Genomic DNA, 18,208 nt, shown 5'->3' with positions numbered 1-18,208 from the left:
TCATTTCCAGGCTGAAGGTTTCATCCTTTTACTACATTTTTTTAAAGATTTAATTATTCATGAGAGACACAGAGGGAGAGGGAGAGGGAGAGGGAGAGGGAGAGAGAGAGAGAGAGAGAGAGAGAGGCAGAGAGGCAGAGACACAGGCAGAGGGAGCAGCAGGCTCCATGCAGGGAGCCCGACGTGGGACTCCATCCCGGGTCTCCAGGATCACACTCTGGGCTGAAGGCGGCGCTAAACCACTGAGCCACCGGGGCTGCCCCCTTTTACTACATTTAATAAATAAGCAGTCACTGACATACTGTATCCAAGCACATTCTTCATGAATTCAATTTAATTGCTAGGAGAAAGGATTATTGTCTCCATTTTACAAATGAGGAGTTAATGTTTCTAAGTGGCACAGGCAGTCTTCAAACCCAGGCCTGCCATACCCCTAAATTCTATGCTCTTTCCAGTATGCTGTGCCGTATAACACCACCATTAGCCTATACCATACGCTAAACTGCCTTCCTTTTCAACGCTTAAGGGGATATGATTTAAGAAGGGAAGCAGACATATAAACAACCACAATGGAAGGTGGTATGTTATCAGTGAAAAGTCCAGAAGATGTGGGGGATTCTGTGTTTCTAAATCTTAAGGAGTTAAAGAGAACTTGTATTAGAAAGATCTACAATACAGTGAGTGGAGCATTGACCAGAGAGTCAGGAGATGAGCTTCTAGTTTGGGCCATGCCAAGTATCCCTGGACAAGCTGCTCTCCAAACATCAGTTTTCTCATCTGCAAAATGAAAGGATCTTCAAGATCTTTTGGGTTCCAGCATTCAATGCTTTTTTGAGTCCAAAGATGGAAAGCATGCTTGTAGTTATGGTTATGAATATGAGCCCAGAGGTTTAAAAAATTAATGAGATGTTAAGTTCTTGTGATGATATTTTTAGTGGAGAGATTTGGGCTGGGCCTGGAATAATAGGGTTGATTTCGAAAATTCATGAAGCATTTTAGTTCCTTTTAAACATACAAGGGTAGCTGACTATCTAAAGGGATATTTTGTATAAAATGAATGATCACTCCTCCTTTCCCTATCTATCTTTTGTACAATTTCCTTTTTCATATAGCAAGCTTATTTAAAGGGAGAGCCATCTATAGGAGAAAACACAGCCAAGAATTTGTCATGCTCTTGGGGCACCAGTATCATTTTAAAATATGAAAACCATGCCAGTGTCTTCGAAATTCAAGTTTGAGGTAGAAGGATGGAAAGAAGTTATTTTTTCCCTGTGATCAGCCGCTGCAAAGTGAGGCTCAGCACAAACCAGCTGAGCCCTTTTGCTAGGCATGGAAAGCCTCTGGCATTTTTCTGCTTTTCAACTCTCGGTCATTTGGGAGGTGGGACAAAGCCATGCTGTCTACAAAGTTTATCCAGAACGTGCTGGTGTTACAAGAGATCACTTGACATCTATTATGTTTCTCCCGTGGAAGAGAGGTGGCTATCAGCTACAATAGTGATTCCTTTTCAAAGGGGTTTAATTGGGGCATTTCTCATGGGCCAAATTCTAATTCGCTGTCTATACGTGTGCCTGCCAGGAAAACAGTGGAAAACTACCAAACAATAGCAACAACAGAAGTCCGCGGACCACTGTCCCAGGCTGCCCCCACTGCAAACAGGCAGAGAAGGAAATGGTCTCCCTTCTGCCAAAGCTGCGGCTAATGTGGCAGAGACCCTAGAAAGGTGTGGCAGGCTGGGGGAGGGGCACAGACTGTGCAGTGCATGGCCAGAGAAATGAATGTAATAACCAGAACAAACTCCTTTTAAAAAGCCTACCTTTTCCAGGCAGCACTCATAGTTGGGGGGGGGGGGGGGGGGGAGGCTGGCAGAGAGATGCATTTCGCGCAGGTAAGTCACACACTGGGGGAGCTGTTTTTCTGAAGTATGGCTTTGCCCCCGGGTAGGCGGGCTAGCATCCTTTCCCGAGGTAAGCCAGAAGGTGGCCTTACACTTTTCTTTGAAGCGTCGAATGATTTTTCTTGCAACAAATTTGTGCCTTTCACCGGTATTTTCCGAAGTGAGACTTCTGCAACTGATGGAAATCGGCTCACTTCTGTTCTGCAACTTAGTGTCTTGTTGATGATTTATTTGTTCGGTAGCAGAAACTATGACAAATTGTGTGAGGCAGCCTCATTTACTTTTTAGCTGCTAGAGCCCTGAAGAATTTACATGTAAATGCAACTGTGAATGTTTTACATTTCATGAGCGTGCTGCACGTGTTTTTGTAAGTTAAGTGACATTTTTCCGGATAGACTGAACTTAAAAGTCTGCCCCCCCCCCCCCACCGCAGGTTATATTATTCTGAAATCCTAAGTCTGACAAGCTGTGTTTTCCTGACTGCCAAGTGGGAGAGTAAGTCTCTATTTGGTGTTTTTCTTCTCTCCTCTTTAGACATGCCAAGCAGCCCGCACAACCAGTTCACCTTCAGGCCGCTCCCGCCGCCCCCGCCGCCTCCGCACGCGTGCACCTGTGCCAGGAAACCAGCCCCTGCCGCCGACTCTCTTCAGAGGAGATCGATGACTACCCGCAGCCAGCCCAGCCCCGCGGCTCCAGCTCCGCCAACCAGTACGCAGGATTCAGTCCATCTGCATAACAGCTGGGTGTTGAATAGCAACATACCTTTGGAGACCAGGTATTTGAGCTATTATTGATCTCGATAACCTAAATATTGGCAGGGGCCGATTTCACCGAGCGCGGACACTCGTCTCACCAGAGCCACCTGCAGAGGCGCACAAATGCACACCCAGATCCCCCAGATGCAGGGGCGCGAAGGCAGCCCCCTCTGCAAGCACAGGAGCGCGCCCGGGCACACACATCAAGATTCAGGCCCGCTCGCAGACACAGACCAAAGCAGATTCACATGGAAAGATGAAACCACAGAGGCATAAACACCCCACAGGCAGCCACCCACAAAAACATCTGAAGCGAAGCAATAATCTAAACTCTCGGTGCATCCTCAAAGGCACTGGTCCCTTGTTTTAGGAAACTGCAACGTTGCGGGGAAAATCCAAACACAACGGGAGGAGCCGTGATAATTTGGATTTTATTGTAAGATTCTTTCAAAAAGTAAATTGCCGTCAAACATTTTCAAAAAGGATTTGCTTCATAAATTGGACAGTCCGTGTGTACTCACTTTTATTTATTTATTTTTGTATATGTTTTTATTGGAGTTCAATTTGCCAACATATAGCATAACACCCAGTGCGCATCCCGTCAAGTGCCCCCCTCAGTGCCCGTTACCCGTGTGTACTTTTATTTATTTATTTATTTATTTATTTATTTATTTATTTATTTTATTTTTTTTTTCGTGTGTACTTGTAAAGACTCACTTCTGCCTTCAGGGTGACGTTTGGCCTTTTGTTTTTTTTTTGTTTTGGTTTTTTTTTTTTTTTTTTTTACGTTTGGCCTTTTGACAAAGAAAAGTTTGCCTCTGTTTTTCTGGCCCTTCACATATTCAGGTTTTTGGATTCACTCTTCAGGTCTTTGTCATGAGATTCAGGTTGTACTCCTCCACAGTTCTAGATCTCTGTCTGGAGCATAATAGACTTTAGCACTGGATGCGATTGAATGAGAAATTATTCATCATTTCTAGTCACTCCCTCTTAAATCAGAAATTACAACTTCCTATTAACATAGAAAGACATTACCTAATAAAACATAGTATTTTGTCATCTTTTAAATCCAAGGACTTCCCCTTGCCTTCTATATGCCTTATTTAGATCTACTACCAAAGCTTTTTGTAAACACATTTGTATGTAAACAATGGGTATAATATATCACTTGATAAGCAATGTGTGGTGTCAACTCTGATCAATTTCTATCCCAATATCTGGGAATTGGAATGGAAAGGGGAGGACTAATATACCTACATTATAAGACTGCTTAGTTTTTTTTTTTTTCATAGCAGATTAAGTTATATGCCAGCCATGGCATCAGTGAATATGTCACTACCAACAAACTGAGAGCATTATGGCTCAAATCCAGGAAACTCTGTATCATCCATCACTACTAGATTAAATAGATTCATAAACTGATATTTCTGTTATCTCCCAAGAGAAAGTATAGAAGTCAACTCTGATGGTGAAGATAACCCAATTAGAACTGTACTAGTGATAGTGTTTGTGTATCTTTTTTTTTTTTTTAATGAAAAAGGGAGGTGAATGAGGTGAGAGAAGCAGAGAACAATGTGTATCTTCAAGGAGTTCTTGCTAATGTTGGTGATTTACTCAGTCCTTTTTTTTTTTATTTACTCACTCTTTTAATTCTGTTGCAGGGCTTGGTGATAGTGAGCTAAGGAAAGAGTGGGGCAGTCTGGTTATCTAGCAATCATGACAAGCAAAACACCCTCTTTCCTTCTAAAAAGCCAAATAACAGGAAATCTGGAAGGAGGTGGGCAATGGGGCTCAGGCAAATGGGAAGAGAAAACTATTCTTATTTGAAGTGTACATCTAGGCATGTTTGTACAAACTGCACCCACGGACCTTCTGTATCCATGCAAGGAATGTATTAATTGGTCTCAGCTTCATAAGACGCAGAGAAGAACATAAGTTTTCATGTGAGATTGTGCAGAGAGTACCTTTTTAGTACATTTGGGAATATATTCAGTATCACAAACACAAATTTTTTAAAAACCTAGAAATCCTATCAGCTTGATGAGTTGGCATTTCCCAAAAATATCCTTTAAGATGTTTTTTTTCACGTATAGTCAACAAAAGGTAACTCTGGGGACATGCTGGTGTGTCATCATGAGCCTCAGCTTCCTCATCTATAAATATGAAGGTAAAAATGCCTGTCTCAACATGTTGTGTGGAAGATCAAGCTACTGTGGCAGAAAGTGTCTCATACATTGCAAAGCATTATACAACCCAAAGGTAATCTACTGCTGTCCTTACTAAGTAGTCACCTGCCTCTACTTAAATAGCTGCAAAATAGGTAATCGATTTATTCCTAAGGCATTCCATTCCATCTCAAGCAACCCCAAGAGGATTCTTAGTGAACCAAAATCTCCCACCTCTTAACTCTGCCCGTTTCTCCCAGATCTAGTTCTCTGATCTCACAGAATAAATAAAATTCCTCACACACCTGACAGCCCTTCACTGTCCCTGATCCTGTTCTTCTTTGACCTAAATGTTTTCCGCACTTCCTTCACCATTTCCTCACATCAGCTGGTTTCAAATCCTCCATCCTGATCTCTTTCTTTCTTTTCTTTTCTGATCTCTTTCTTTAGAACACAGTTCTAAACTGCTGACCTCACTGCTCCTGAAGTGTCCTAGCCAAGGCTGAATGCAGGTGGGGGTTTTCATGAGGCTCCTTGGTCGCCAGGAGCAGAGTCCCATTTGGGTTGCCTCAAATAATTGAGAGCATCTTTTCTTTTCTTTTCTTTTCTTTTCTTTTTTTTTTTTTGAGAGCATCTTTTCAAGATAAAGTAGCCCACCCCATCCCCCTTATTAGCAGTTTTACTTTCTACTGAAGCAGTTTAGCTTCAGTTACCTACGGTCAACTGTGGTTTGGAAGCAGATCCTCCTTCTGACTTATCATCAGGTTAGGGGTAGCCTGATGCTACATCCCAAGGCCTAAGTCATTCCCCTCAGTTTATCTTATCAGACAGGCATTTTATCATCTCACGTCCTCACAAGAAGGGTGGGTTCAATAAGGTATTTTGAGAGAGAGACTACATTCATAGAACTTTTATTACAGTATATTGTTATAATTGTTCTATTTTACAATCAGTTATTGTTGCTAACCTCTTACTGTGCCTGATTTATAAATTAAACTTTATCATAGGTGTGTATAGGAAGACATAATATATATGGGGTTTGGTACTATTCTTGGTTTCAGGCATCCCCTGGGGTTTTGGAATGTGTCCCCCCTCAGATAAGGGAAGATAACTGTATTCTTTCAGTCACATGAGGCCAAGGGGCGAGAAAGGGCCATGTGATTAAAAAAAGAAAAACTATAGCATGGCCACCTATGGCTGCCCCTTGAACAAGGGCAGGGAGCAGAGCTGATGAACTTTAGATGGAACTCTCAGCAATCACCTTGATGCACCCACTCAGAAATTTGTGCTGTGACTGACAATCAGTTGCCTCCTTGGTTCTGACGAAACATTTCCTTTAATGCTGTCTATGCCAATATCAGCTTTTTTGGTGGATATATAATGCTGCTGATACATCTTGAGAACACTTAGTAACTAAACTCTTAGAACTTCATAGCAAGTTCCAAGGCTAAGGCACATTTCTTTTACTCTAAAATTATATAGTTGGAGATTTTTAATTGGGTGTTTGGGATGAAGAGTGCAGGTGGAAATGTTTAGAGCCTTCATTTGGCTTAATTTTATTTCACCTTGTTAGCCCCTGGAGATGGAGTTGAATTCTAATTCTGCCATACAAAGTATTTGCATTGTATTGCTCCCTTACCTGTGTCATCTGTACTTCTGTTAGATGTGTTCTCCTCATTTCCATGTAAGTCATTAATAAAAATGTTACATAGGACAAGATGAAGGTCGGAACGCTGTGGCCCACCACTAGAATCCTTCCTGTGGGTTGACACTTATCCATCAGGCAATTTTCTTTACTAGGATACAGCCCACATTTCTCCATCTTGTTTACAGGCATATCATGAGAGACCTTGTCAAATGTCTTGCTGATATCCAGACAGTATGCCTACTTTCTCACTGATCTGCCAATCCAATAACCATGTCAAAAGTAGAAGTGAAATGAGATTTGTTTAACATGACTTGTTCTTAGAGAATTTGTGCTGCCTCTCATGGTTACTATCTTTTTTAAAAGTACTTACAAATCATCCTTTTAATAACGTGTTCTAGAGGGGATCCCTGGGTGGCTCAGCGGTTTTGCACCTGCCTTTGGCCCAGGGCACGATCCTGGAGTCCCAGGATCGAGTCCTGCGTCTGGCTCCCAGCATGGAGCCTGCTTCTCTCTCTGCCTCTCTCTCTCTCTCTCTCTCTCTCTCTCTCTCTCTCTCTGTCTATCATAAATAAATAAAAATAAATATTTAAAAAAAATAACATGTTCTAGAATTGCGCAGTCAACATGCTTTCCCTTGGTCTCATCTAAGGATCCTGTGTGCTGTGTGCTTCCTTTTAAAAACCAAAGCCAATATTTGCTGTCTCCAGTCTTCTGACACATATCACCCACACCACAGTCCTGAAACTTTAGCAACTATGACAAGGCAATAGAATCTACAAGACTTGTCACCACTCTGGAACAGAATTTTAATTCATTTAGAACAGTTGAGTACTTTCTTATGAACACTTTGACTATTTTAGGCTTCAATTTATGGTTACAGATGTTTACTTTACTCTTTTTAGATCTCTGATCATTCCTTTCCACAAGGAAAACAAGTCATTGAGAAGGCCTCCCTAATCTCAGTCATCCAATAGCATTGCATGAATTACACATCTATCCTACCCCTGGCTTTCTTGTTCTAAATATATATCTTAAAAAAAAAACAAACCCTTTCTGTCATCTTTAGATTTTTTTCCCCAAACTTCAGGCTCATTTGGGGTATGAACCTTCTTGGCATCATTTTCATCACACCCTCTTATATTTATTTATCCTTGATTTTCATCTCTTTCTTTTGTTCCATGTTCTTTAGAAATCTAAACTGAATGGAGAACACCCAGTACAGGCATACTGGTTTCAATAGGCAGCAAAACTTTCCAACTCTTAATCCATCTCCTTTTTTTAAATGTCTCAGGGCAAGGAATCATACTGACTTCACTTTAGAGAATTGCTTTCCTAAAGTCTAGGATTTTGCTTCATAATGTACTTTTGGACTCTAAGCTAAAATTAGCTTAGAGTTGCTTTCGACAAAGGTTCCTATCACCGTAACTCCCCAGTTTCTCTTTTCTAGTCAGAAGAAGCAAGTTTCCTTGTTTTCTCTACCTTCTTGGAGGTAGAGTTTTCAACAAGGGAGGTTAGGGACCTGTCATATATCTGCCTTTAGTTAAATGATACATCCAGCAGATGTCTTTGGAGTTGAAATCACTCATGTCCACTACACTTCACTCTTAGGACACTTTTGCGGTCCATGTTGGAAATGAGTGTCCATTTCCTCCATCTGGGCAAGTGATTTATTGCAGACTCCCTGATCCACCATCTATTAGCTGTATGAGCTTGGACATCTGTGTTCACATTGCCATGCCTCAGTTTTCTCATCTGGAAAGTAAGGATGATAGTACTAACCTTTTAGTAAAATAGATAAATTAGTAAAATAAAGTCATTGTAAGGATTAAAGGAATTAATATCTGCAATGTATTTAGAGCAGTCAGGCACATAGTAACCACTTGGTAAATGTTAACATAATAATACCAGCAGTAATATAGAAGAAACAACTTTACTTTTGTCCCTGCCTATTTTTATCTTCCTCTAATTAAAGATGTTTCTACTCTTATGTTCATACTTTCCCTGGGTAAACACAACATCATTTCACTTCCTCTCTTAGCATGCTTTTAAATAGAATATACTCTTTTACCACTGCCTTAGTCTAATTGAGCTGCTGTAACAAAAATGCCATAGACTGGGTTACTTAAACAGCAGGTACTTATTTCTCACAGTTCTGGAGGCTGGGAAATCTGAGATCAAGGTACCGACAAATCTGGCATCTGGTGAGAGCCTACTTCCTATTTCATAGACTGCTATCTTCTCTCTGTGTCCTCACATGGCAAAAAAGGCAAGGGAGCTCTCCAGGGTTTTCCAGTCATAAGATCCAACACATTGGAGATTAGGTTTCAACATGTGATTTGGGGGGGGGGTGTACATTCAGTTTATAGCAACTACCAAATTCCAATCATTAGAACCATTCCCTCCCTTAGGTTTTGATGGCACATGTATGTGAGACTTTGTGATAATAAGGCTTCAGAACAGCTCTTAGATGGTTACCTGCCTTCTGTCATTCATAGAAATAATTCCCCCACTACCAGCATATTCAGGATTATGCCTGCCCTGAGCCCTCCCTTACTCAGAGATCAGCCTTTCCAGCTCCTCCTCTAAGCCTTTTCTTGGATTATCTCTTTTTGCGGCGGGGTGAGGGGAGTGTCTTTCAGATCTGGGAAAGATGGTCATATTGTCAGAGATGGAGATGGAGAGTCTGGGTGATGTGTGTAAGTGTATAGGCTCAAACAACACTGGACTAAGCTACTTAGTATAGTTGTGAATTGGGACACGTTACCTAACTTCCATGGGCCTCAATTCCCCATCTGTTCTGTGGAGAAAATGACAGATCCTCCCTCGTGTGGTTGTTTTGAGAACCAAATAAGATAATCTGTGTAAAATGTCTCCTTGGAGCTGGGCACAGAAAGCATACAATGAAAAGTATTTTCAATATAAGAGCCTGGCACTGACACACTGGCAAAGAGAATTCAGAGTCACAATAGTCCCAAGGGAGGAAGTAGCAGACCCAGGTCAGATTTTGAACCCAGGCTGTAGAGCCAGGGTCTTTATATTCAACCACTCTCGGTAGTAAAGAAGGCAAAATGAAATAAATAACAATACTGTAAGTGCTATTATTAAATTTGAGTAGTTCCAAGGTAGGAACACTTGGAGGTGGTAGATCTAACCCAGAGGAAGTGTTGAGGTTGGGAGATGGGAAAGTAGAAATTTTCCTGAAAAGATGGCCTGAAAGTAATTTATTACTAGTAATAAATATAATAATGAAATCATGAGGTAGTAGTAGGTGAACAATAGAGGAAAAGGCATTCTGGGAAGAGTGTTTTACACTCCAATTCATGCATAGTGACCAGTTATCCATTTCGGTAATATTAGATGTTATCCTTTCTACTATTCCTCTCCTTCTTCCTCCATTTGACATTTATTTTTTTAAGAATTTATTTCCCTAAAAAAAAAGAATTTATTACCTTGAGGGAAAAAGAGAGCATGTGCACAAGTGGGGGGAGTGGCAGAGGGAGAGAACCTCAAGCAGACTGCCTGCTGAGTGCAGAGCCTGATGCAAGGCTCCATCCTACAACCCTGAGATCATGACCTAAGCCAAATCACCAGTCAGACACTTAACTAACTAAGCCATCCAGGTGCCCCTCCATTTGTCATTTGAACCCTTTACTAGAGGATGCCTAGGTGACTCAGTCGGGTAAGCCTCTGCCTTTAGCTTAGGTCGTGAGCCCACAGTCCTGAGGTCGAGCCCCACATTGGTCTCCCTGCTCTGTGGGAGTCTGTTTCTCCCTCTCCCTCTGACCCTCCCCACTGCTTGTTCGTTCTCTCTCTCTCAAATAAATAAAAATCTTTAAACAACAACAACAAAATTTTTCAGGCCTTTTATTAGGTTGTCTTGTCTGGAAGCCAATATATTCCTTTTAATACTAATAGGAGATAATCATTCTGGAACCAAAAGCCCATAATTATTTTTTTTAATTTTTTAAATTTTTTATTGGAGTTCAATTTGCCAACACCCAATGCCCATCTCATCAACTGCCCCCCTCAGTGCCCATCACCCAGTCATCCCATCTCCCCGCCCACCTCCCCTTCCACTACCCCTTGTTCATTTCCCAGAGTTAGGAGTCTCTCATGCTCTGTCACCCTCACTGATATTTCCCACTCATTTTCTCTCCTTTCCCCTTTATTCCCTTTCACTATTTTTCATATTCTCCAAATAAAAGAGACCATATAATGTTTGTCCTTCTCCGATTGACTTACTTCACTCAGCATAATACCTTCCAGGTATATCCACATTGAAGTAAATAGTGGGTATTTGTCATTTCTAATGGCTGAGGAATATTCCATTGTATATATAGACCACACCTTCTTTATCCATTCATCTTTCAATGGACACTGAGTCTCCTTCTACAGTTTCAAAAGCCCATAATTCTTAAGCTGTGATCCAGAAATCAAAATTTTATTCTGAAATTCCTGCTGTCAAATTGCCATATTTTCCTTCCTTACCTGGAGACTCATCCTTGGATGTACTTCAGTTTGCAGATCCTTTTATTCTGATTCTTCTCCAGAAACTGTCCCTTCCCCTGCGTGTGGGATAAGCCTCAATCCCAGAGCTATTCTGTACCTTTAGTGGTACAGTGTTGTGCCTTCTTCATAAAAGTTGGAAGAGTGGTTAACACAATTTTGATTGTAGAAACCAGCAGAGGCGGGTCTGAGTTTCAGTTCTGTTACTTATTAGCTGTCTCTACTTGGGCAAATTATTGAAACTTTCTGAACCTTACTTTCCTGACCTTAAAACTGGGCTACTAACACTCATCATCATAAGGTGGTTACAGGGATTATTTACGATCTCACATGTGATTTTCACACCCATTTTAGTTTTGTCTCCAATTTCTGTTCTTCCTCTGTGTCATATTCCTCCTTTCTCCATTCCATTGGAATTGGTTTTTGCTCCATTCTAGCTTCTCAGAATATCCCAATTTACCACTTTCCTTTCTGTATTGGTCTCTCTTTTCTGTCCATACACTTTGTATGTGAGTAGATTGCTCTGCCTTTAACACAAGATTAAATGGAGTAGTACTCATTTCTATCAGGATCTCAAACATAGCCCATTCCCTGCAGGGAACTGGGACAGTTCTCTTAGCTTCTTGACCTCTTCATCTGGATTTACTCTGAAATGGAATTACAGCCATTTTTAATTTCCTTTATTTACTCTCTTTGCTGTCCCCTAATTCAAACTCCTAACTCAAAGTTTACTTGATACTCTTACTCATGGAGATTTTTTGGCCAAGTATTGGCTCTAGACCCTAACTTGGACCAGCCCTCAGTAATGATGATGGACATCAACCATGATCTATCCACCATGATGAGTCTTAAGGATTTTGCTGTGATATTTAATACTATTAAGAATGTGGTTTTGGTATTAACATAACCACTTCAATTCACAAAGACAAATTAGAATTATGTGGAGGAGTCATGCCTGACCAGAAGAGGAGGTAGCAACTATTTTCATTGATTTTTAGCATATTCTGACAGATGGCTGTAGCTTCGTATGAGGCTAACTGCCCTTACTGGCTCCAGGCCAATGTGACAGTCAACAGGGTATTTTTACAAAAGAAGAGCCAGGGCCATTGACAGAGGAGATGTTGGCAAAGAATGGAAAGAGAAATTAAATCTATATGACCCATGCTTATTACCAGACTTCTAGAGTAGTGTCTATATTGGGGAAATAAGAAGAAATATTCATTAGTAGTGATGGCAGTGATTTAAATATCCATAGAATAATACTCTTTAAATGTTAACCCATAAATGTAAGTTCTCCAGCAGTAGTTATATTTCTTTGTTATATAGTACTGCTGAAATATACCTAACATTTATAAATAGGATTTTTTCTCTAGTACATTTGCAATGGAAAAATAGATTTAGAGACATAATTTTTTCTTTCAATAATGACTAGAGGAAAAAAAGCTCAGAATGTACATATTCAGTGCTTAGATCCAACAATAGCTCATGCTTTAATCCTTTAACAGCACTGGGGTTAGCAAAATCTATCTTCAGCCACAGATTTAAAGATTCTTTTTAAGACAGGAAAAGACTTCGTAGAACTAATCTATGCCCTATAAATCCTGTTTACTACAGATGAGCAGGAATCAACCAAGCTTTTCAGCCTACACCAAATGATGGATGTGGAATATGTTGAATTTACATGAAGGAGAATTCTGTGGCCTTAAAAAATATATTTTACATATTGAGAGTAAAAATAGATCTATAATAGTCTATTGTGCTTAGGCAGTGAAGAGCAGTATTTTGGAGATTATCGTGATACAGTCTCTAGTCACTTTGGTGGTGGTATTATTTTTAAAAATGCTTTTGATTTGACTATTTTCAGTTTCACTTTCAAAGTACAAGCCATAGGCAAATATAATGTGTTTCATTTTATAAGGGAAGGAAATTTCACCATAGGTGAGATGAAATCTGGTGTTAATATGGAGAAGATTTTTTTAGCAATTCAAATGTGAATCTAAACAGATGTTTTAGGGAATTTTAAAACTGAGTTGATTGGTGAAGTATGTGAGTGTAGCAAACCAAAATTAAATTTTAGAGGAATCTCTGTATCAACCCTTTTGCCTCCCTTCCATCATATATACTTACCTATACTGGGTTGTATATTTAAAATAGAAATATCTGGTTTTGATCAAGAGAGAAACAAGTTCTTAACAACTTCATTGACTACAAAGTTACTTATCCAGTTAATCATAATAAATATTTTCATTGCTATGTCAAGTTAATAGACACTTGTCTGTTATATTTTACTACAAGTATGAAATGTATTTGAGGTAGCAAAGAATGATTTTCCTGTCAATTATTCTCCTTATTTTCTACAGAGGGGTGTGTGTGTGTGTGTGTGTGTGTGTGTGTGCGCGCGTATGTGTGTATCAAAGACATTCTACTAAACATCTCCCTCTGGGAGAATCCAGCTGGCTCTTTATTAATTCCACAACACAAAAATGTTTGTAGCTTTAAAAGCAAAAGATAAGATCAGGTTAAGTCTTGAGGTCTTTGAAATGTCTCTGCAAGAATTGTGAAAGTGTGTACTGACTATTCCATTTAAAGAACAAAAAAGCTCAAAAAGAATCGCCCCCTTTGGCAAACAGATAAGCAAATAAACAGTAACATCTGCTTCTCCATTCTGTTAATCTTTTTTGGTGTGATATCTGAGGATATAAGAATGTGTATAATGTGAATATTTTAAATGAAAAACAATTCAGTATAAATACTATAATAAATTAATTCTAACATAAATAAGTTTAAACAAATTTTGACAAATATTTGTTGAGTGACCACCATGGACCAGCCAGTGTTCTAGTTGTTGAGGCTACAACAGAGCAAAACAGAAAAAATCTCTGCCTTTATGGAGTTTACATTCTAGTGGGGGATCCAGCCTTTATCCTAAAATTTGATAAATTTGAGGCTAATAATATTGTAGGACTTGGGGTCCTATAGATGTAGTATGGGAGAAGGAGGAGAGGAGTCTTTACCTGCCTTAACTTCCCCACAGCACCTTTCATAGAACTTTCCCTGATCTGTGGGCTCCTAGCATTCTGTGCATGCATCTATGGAGACCTTATTCCATTGTATATGTGTACTCTCCAAAGATTTTATTTACTTGTCTTTATTCCCTGTTGCAACTTGAATGAAGGACTTGTCTTCTTTTTTTTACTTTGATTCTTCAGTGCTTAGCTCATATTGTTTAACGAAATTTTTGTAAGGTATATAAACAGAGTAACTGAGTAGGGTATTACAGATGGAGTAAATTTCTGAAATCAAGAAGAGTAGTCGGTAGAAGCAGACAATGAGTTTTGTATTATTACTTATGCTTTTTCAAACTGTGGCTTAGAGAAGCTGAACAATATGCTACAAGGTCACCAGTTAGTATATAACTGAGCTAGTTCAGTTGAGTGTCTGATTCCAGAGCTCATGATAGCTATGAATAATGGAGAATTTCATAGGTAGACATAAAAACTCAATTATTATTGAATGGATGGAGGAGATGGAAGTGATGGAGGAGATATTGAAAAACTGATACAGGGGCAGCCTGGATGGCTCAGCAGTTTAGCGCTGCCTTCAGCCCAGGGCGTGATCCTGGAGACCTGGGATTGAGTCCCACATCGGGCTCCCTGCATGGAGCCTGCTTCTCCCTTTGCCTGTGTCTCTGCCTCTCCCTCTGTCTCTGTCTCTCATGAATAAATAAATAAAATCTTTAAAGAAAAAGAAAAACTGAGAGAGTGTTTAGTGCAAGAAGACTATAAGCCAAATGATTGGAATACTTACGTCTTAAGAATTCGTGAAGGAAAACTAGCCAGCATTAGTTATTGAGGAGTAATCATGGAAGAAAAGACACAATAGAAAAAATTTCAAGGAGATTGTCATCATGGTTTTCAAATGCTTCAGAGGAGTCAACTAGAATGCGGATGAGAAGAGACCATTCATTCTGTCAATTATAGACTTGTTGACTTTGAAGCAGCCAATTTCAGTGAAGTGATGAGAGTGAAGCTAGACTGCATTGGGTTGGAAGAATTGGTAAGTGGTAAGAAGATGGAAACAGAAGGTAGACTACTCTTCTGAAATGGAATAATTGAGAGGAAGTCTAATTAGGACAAAACTTTGATATGAATTGGAAGGAGGGAAAAAAGTTGGGGAGGGGACTAAATTCAATGTGGAAGTAGACAGTAGTGACCAGGAGAGTGGTGTGGTTTACAGAAAGAAACCAACAGACCAAGTTGGAGATCAAGTTTCCTCACTGGTGAAGAATATGGAACTTAAAGGAATTGTCACATAATACTGAAGAACACAGCATGATCCCGCACAGTGGTAGAGTCTTCCCAGGTTGCCAGGTTTCAACAAGGGCATACAGTTGATGATGCCACCACCATTGGGGAATCATAAATCCCATAGGTGCAAGAAGTTTGCCTTTCCTATTCTTATACTAGAAGGTAGCATTACATGCTTGCACCCTTATTTAAATTTGGCTCAAATATAGGTCCTATTTCCAAGGGCAAGCAGCTATCTCTGGCCAATCCAAGATTATACTTTAGACCTCCTGTCTCCATCTGGCATAACACAAAACACTAGGCAGTCCCCTGTTGCTGATGAAGATACTTAATAGTGACTTATGTACACACAGAGCTTTCATTGACATTATAAAAGCTAACATGATTATTTCTAATTCACCTATCAAAATATCAAGTATAACATAAAAACACAGATATCATTGATTATTTTCTTTTGTGGCATAATATTAGCCTCCAAAGTAAATTGACTTTATTCTGGAAGAAAATATTCACCTTCTGCTATGTCTCCTACATTTCAACTAAAATAATTGTTTTTTTTAATTTATAGCAGAATTATTCTTTCACATTTTGTCATTTACTGTATTGAATAGTATTACTAATTTAGATAATTTTATGGTAACATGACTGGTTGCTTTTTAGTAGATACACTTGCAACTAAATACTTTTCTTATTTGTCATCTTCAAAAGACTCAGATTTTATCTTTTTTTAAATTTTTTAATTTTTATTTTTATTCATGATAGTCATAGAGAGAGGACAGAGAGGCAGAGACACAGGCAGAGGGAGAAGCGGGCTCCATGCCGGGAGCCCGACACGGGACTCGATCCCAGGACTCTGGGATCGCACCCTGGGCCAAAGGCAGGCGCTAAACCGCTGAGCCACCCAGGGATCCCCGAGACTCAGATTTTAGACTATATATTGTATACATGTTCATTATGTCTGTATGCACATGTGGGCACACATGCTTATGTAAGTGTGTATGTGTAATTTTCTGTTGTTCAAAGACCTTTCACTTGTCATCTCATTTTAAACTCTAAACAACCCTGGAGAAATGGACATAACAGAAATTATGCCCAATTTAAAGATAAGGAAACTAGGTCATGGGAAATTTTGCTAATGTGTCTATATGACAGTTTAGAGCAAGAGTTGGAGCTGGAATTCAAGTCCCCATGCAACCAATACAGTATTCTTTGCACTATAACCATTTGTCTCTGGAATATAAAGAACCCAAGTTATCCTTTTCTGTCTTTTAGTGAATATTTATAGTTCAGTTAAATTTCTCTGCCCGGAGACGTAATCTAGGTTTTATTCTATTTATATTAAAATCTTGATGAGCCTAAATGCCCAGAAAACTGGAGGTTCTGGTTAATTGGATTTGGTAGATAGCTTAAGGTTAGATAGAACTTTTAAAAAATTGCCATTCTTGTTGAAAATCACTCTTAAATATGAATCTATTTTCTGTTTTAATCCAAATGATCATAATTTAATCTATTATAATTGAAAATCTTATGTTAAGTCAGGATTGCCATTCTGAACATGGTTTTTAATTGTATAGCATTTTTGATATAGAAAATATTGTAGAGTGAACAAAATGTCTTATGGTCCCAGGATATACTTTATGAATTTTGGGTGGCCTCTTGTGAGTAGCTGAAAAAGCACTGGATTTAGAATTGGAAATCTTGAGTCCAAGGCCAATTCTGCCACTAAATAGCTATGTGACCTTGATAGTGTCCCTTTTTTCCCCTCCACCCTCATTTTCTGCAACAGTCAGGTAAGGGAATAAAGCTAAATGGTATTTGATGTCCTTTCGGCCTTTACTTTTTCTCTGTTATTCTGTAGCTTGCCTTCTTTCATTTGCCCCTCCACTGAAAGAATCCCGCTCAGTTTAGCCTTCCAGTTAGTTGGATTCTAATGAATTGTAAGATTATAGATTCTCAGTGAGGTCCCCTAACTGCTTGAAGTGAAGCAGTCAAGATCCCTTCAAAATTTCCAGTAGACAAGAGGAAATGAGGAAGACACTACACATCCCTGTCTGTCAGGGGGTAATGATAAGGGCAGACAAACATAGTTAGAAAACCAATCTTAGGCCACTACAATACTAATCTGTGAACATATTTTACTCGAGTAGATACACATAGGTGCTCAATAAAAGTTTACTAAGTATATGAATTTAAGAACAAAACCCTTATAGAGACAGGATTCAAGATGCAACACCTTCCAAAGAAGTCTACCTTGTCTTGGGTCATATTGTGAAGTCCCCGATGTTTCAGTATTTTTTTTTCAATTTGTCAGTATCTGTATAATTAAGAAATAAATATAACTTTATTTTATGTTTCTTATTCAAAGATGAAAATACAACCTGGATTGGGTTTAAGTTCCAAGCAGCCATTCCTATACTCCGTCATGTGACTTCAGGATGATGGTTTTTTTTCTGAACTGACAATGATGCAGAGAGAAAATAAGTTTAGGTTCAATATTATTTTTGCCAACTATTACATGTATATTTAGAGGTCAGAGAAGTATGTAAAATCATTATGCTCTTGAAGTTGACCTGACCTTGTTTATCTCCTTGTGCTATCCCTGAATAATTAAAGCAAACCAGAGGGTTTCTTTTTTGCACTCTTGAATTCACACTGCAGGGAAGCAGGGAGAGAACATTTCCCTGGAAAGAAGGCCTGGTTTCCACAAATTCTCCTGTGTTCAAGTGAGATTATAGTTTCTAGGCTTTAGAACATGGCACAAAGCTAAATTTGACTGTTTCTTAGGTGACCTAACCTAAGGGGGGTTAATGTTATTTCCATTGCTATGATTATTGTATATTCTGCATATTTTAATCAGTATTTCAGCTTTGGGATTTATGCCTTGTGACAGTTCATGAGAGGTACAATTTGAACAGCAATTTTAACAATTG

General features: G+C 39.3%; 1 protein-coding gene across 1 annotated transcript in view; it reads left to right on the top strand.

Moving 5' to 3' along the window:
• Positions 1–18,208, top strand: part of TENM1 (teneurin transmembrane protein 1) — a 790,607-nt gene that overhangs the window by 450,905 nt on the left and 321,494 nt on the right. Inside the window, exon 6 of the mRNA XM_038588255.1 lies at positions 2,432–2,672. Within this exon, the coding sequence (XP_038444183.1) occupies positions 2,432–2,672 (241 nt within the window). The remainder of the gene's footprint in view (positions 1–2,431; positions 2,673–18,208) is intronic.

This window comes from Canis lupus, chromosome X (genome assembly GCF_011100685.1).
Source record: "Canis lupus familiaris isolate Mischka breed German Shepherd chromosome X, alternate assembly UU_Cfam_GSD_1.0, whole genome shotgun sequence".
Classification (NCBI taxonomy): Eukaryota; Metazoa; Chordata; class Mammalia; order Carnivora; family Canidae; genus Canis; species Canis lupus.
Note: the sequence above shows the minus strand (reverse complement) of the source record. Positions and strands in the feature narration are given on the sequence as shown.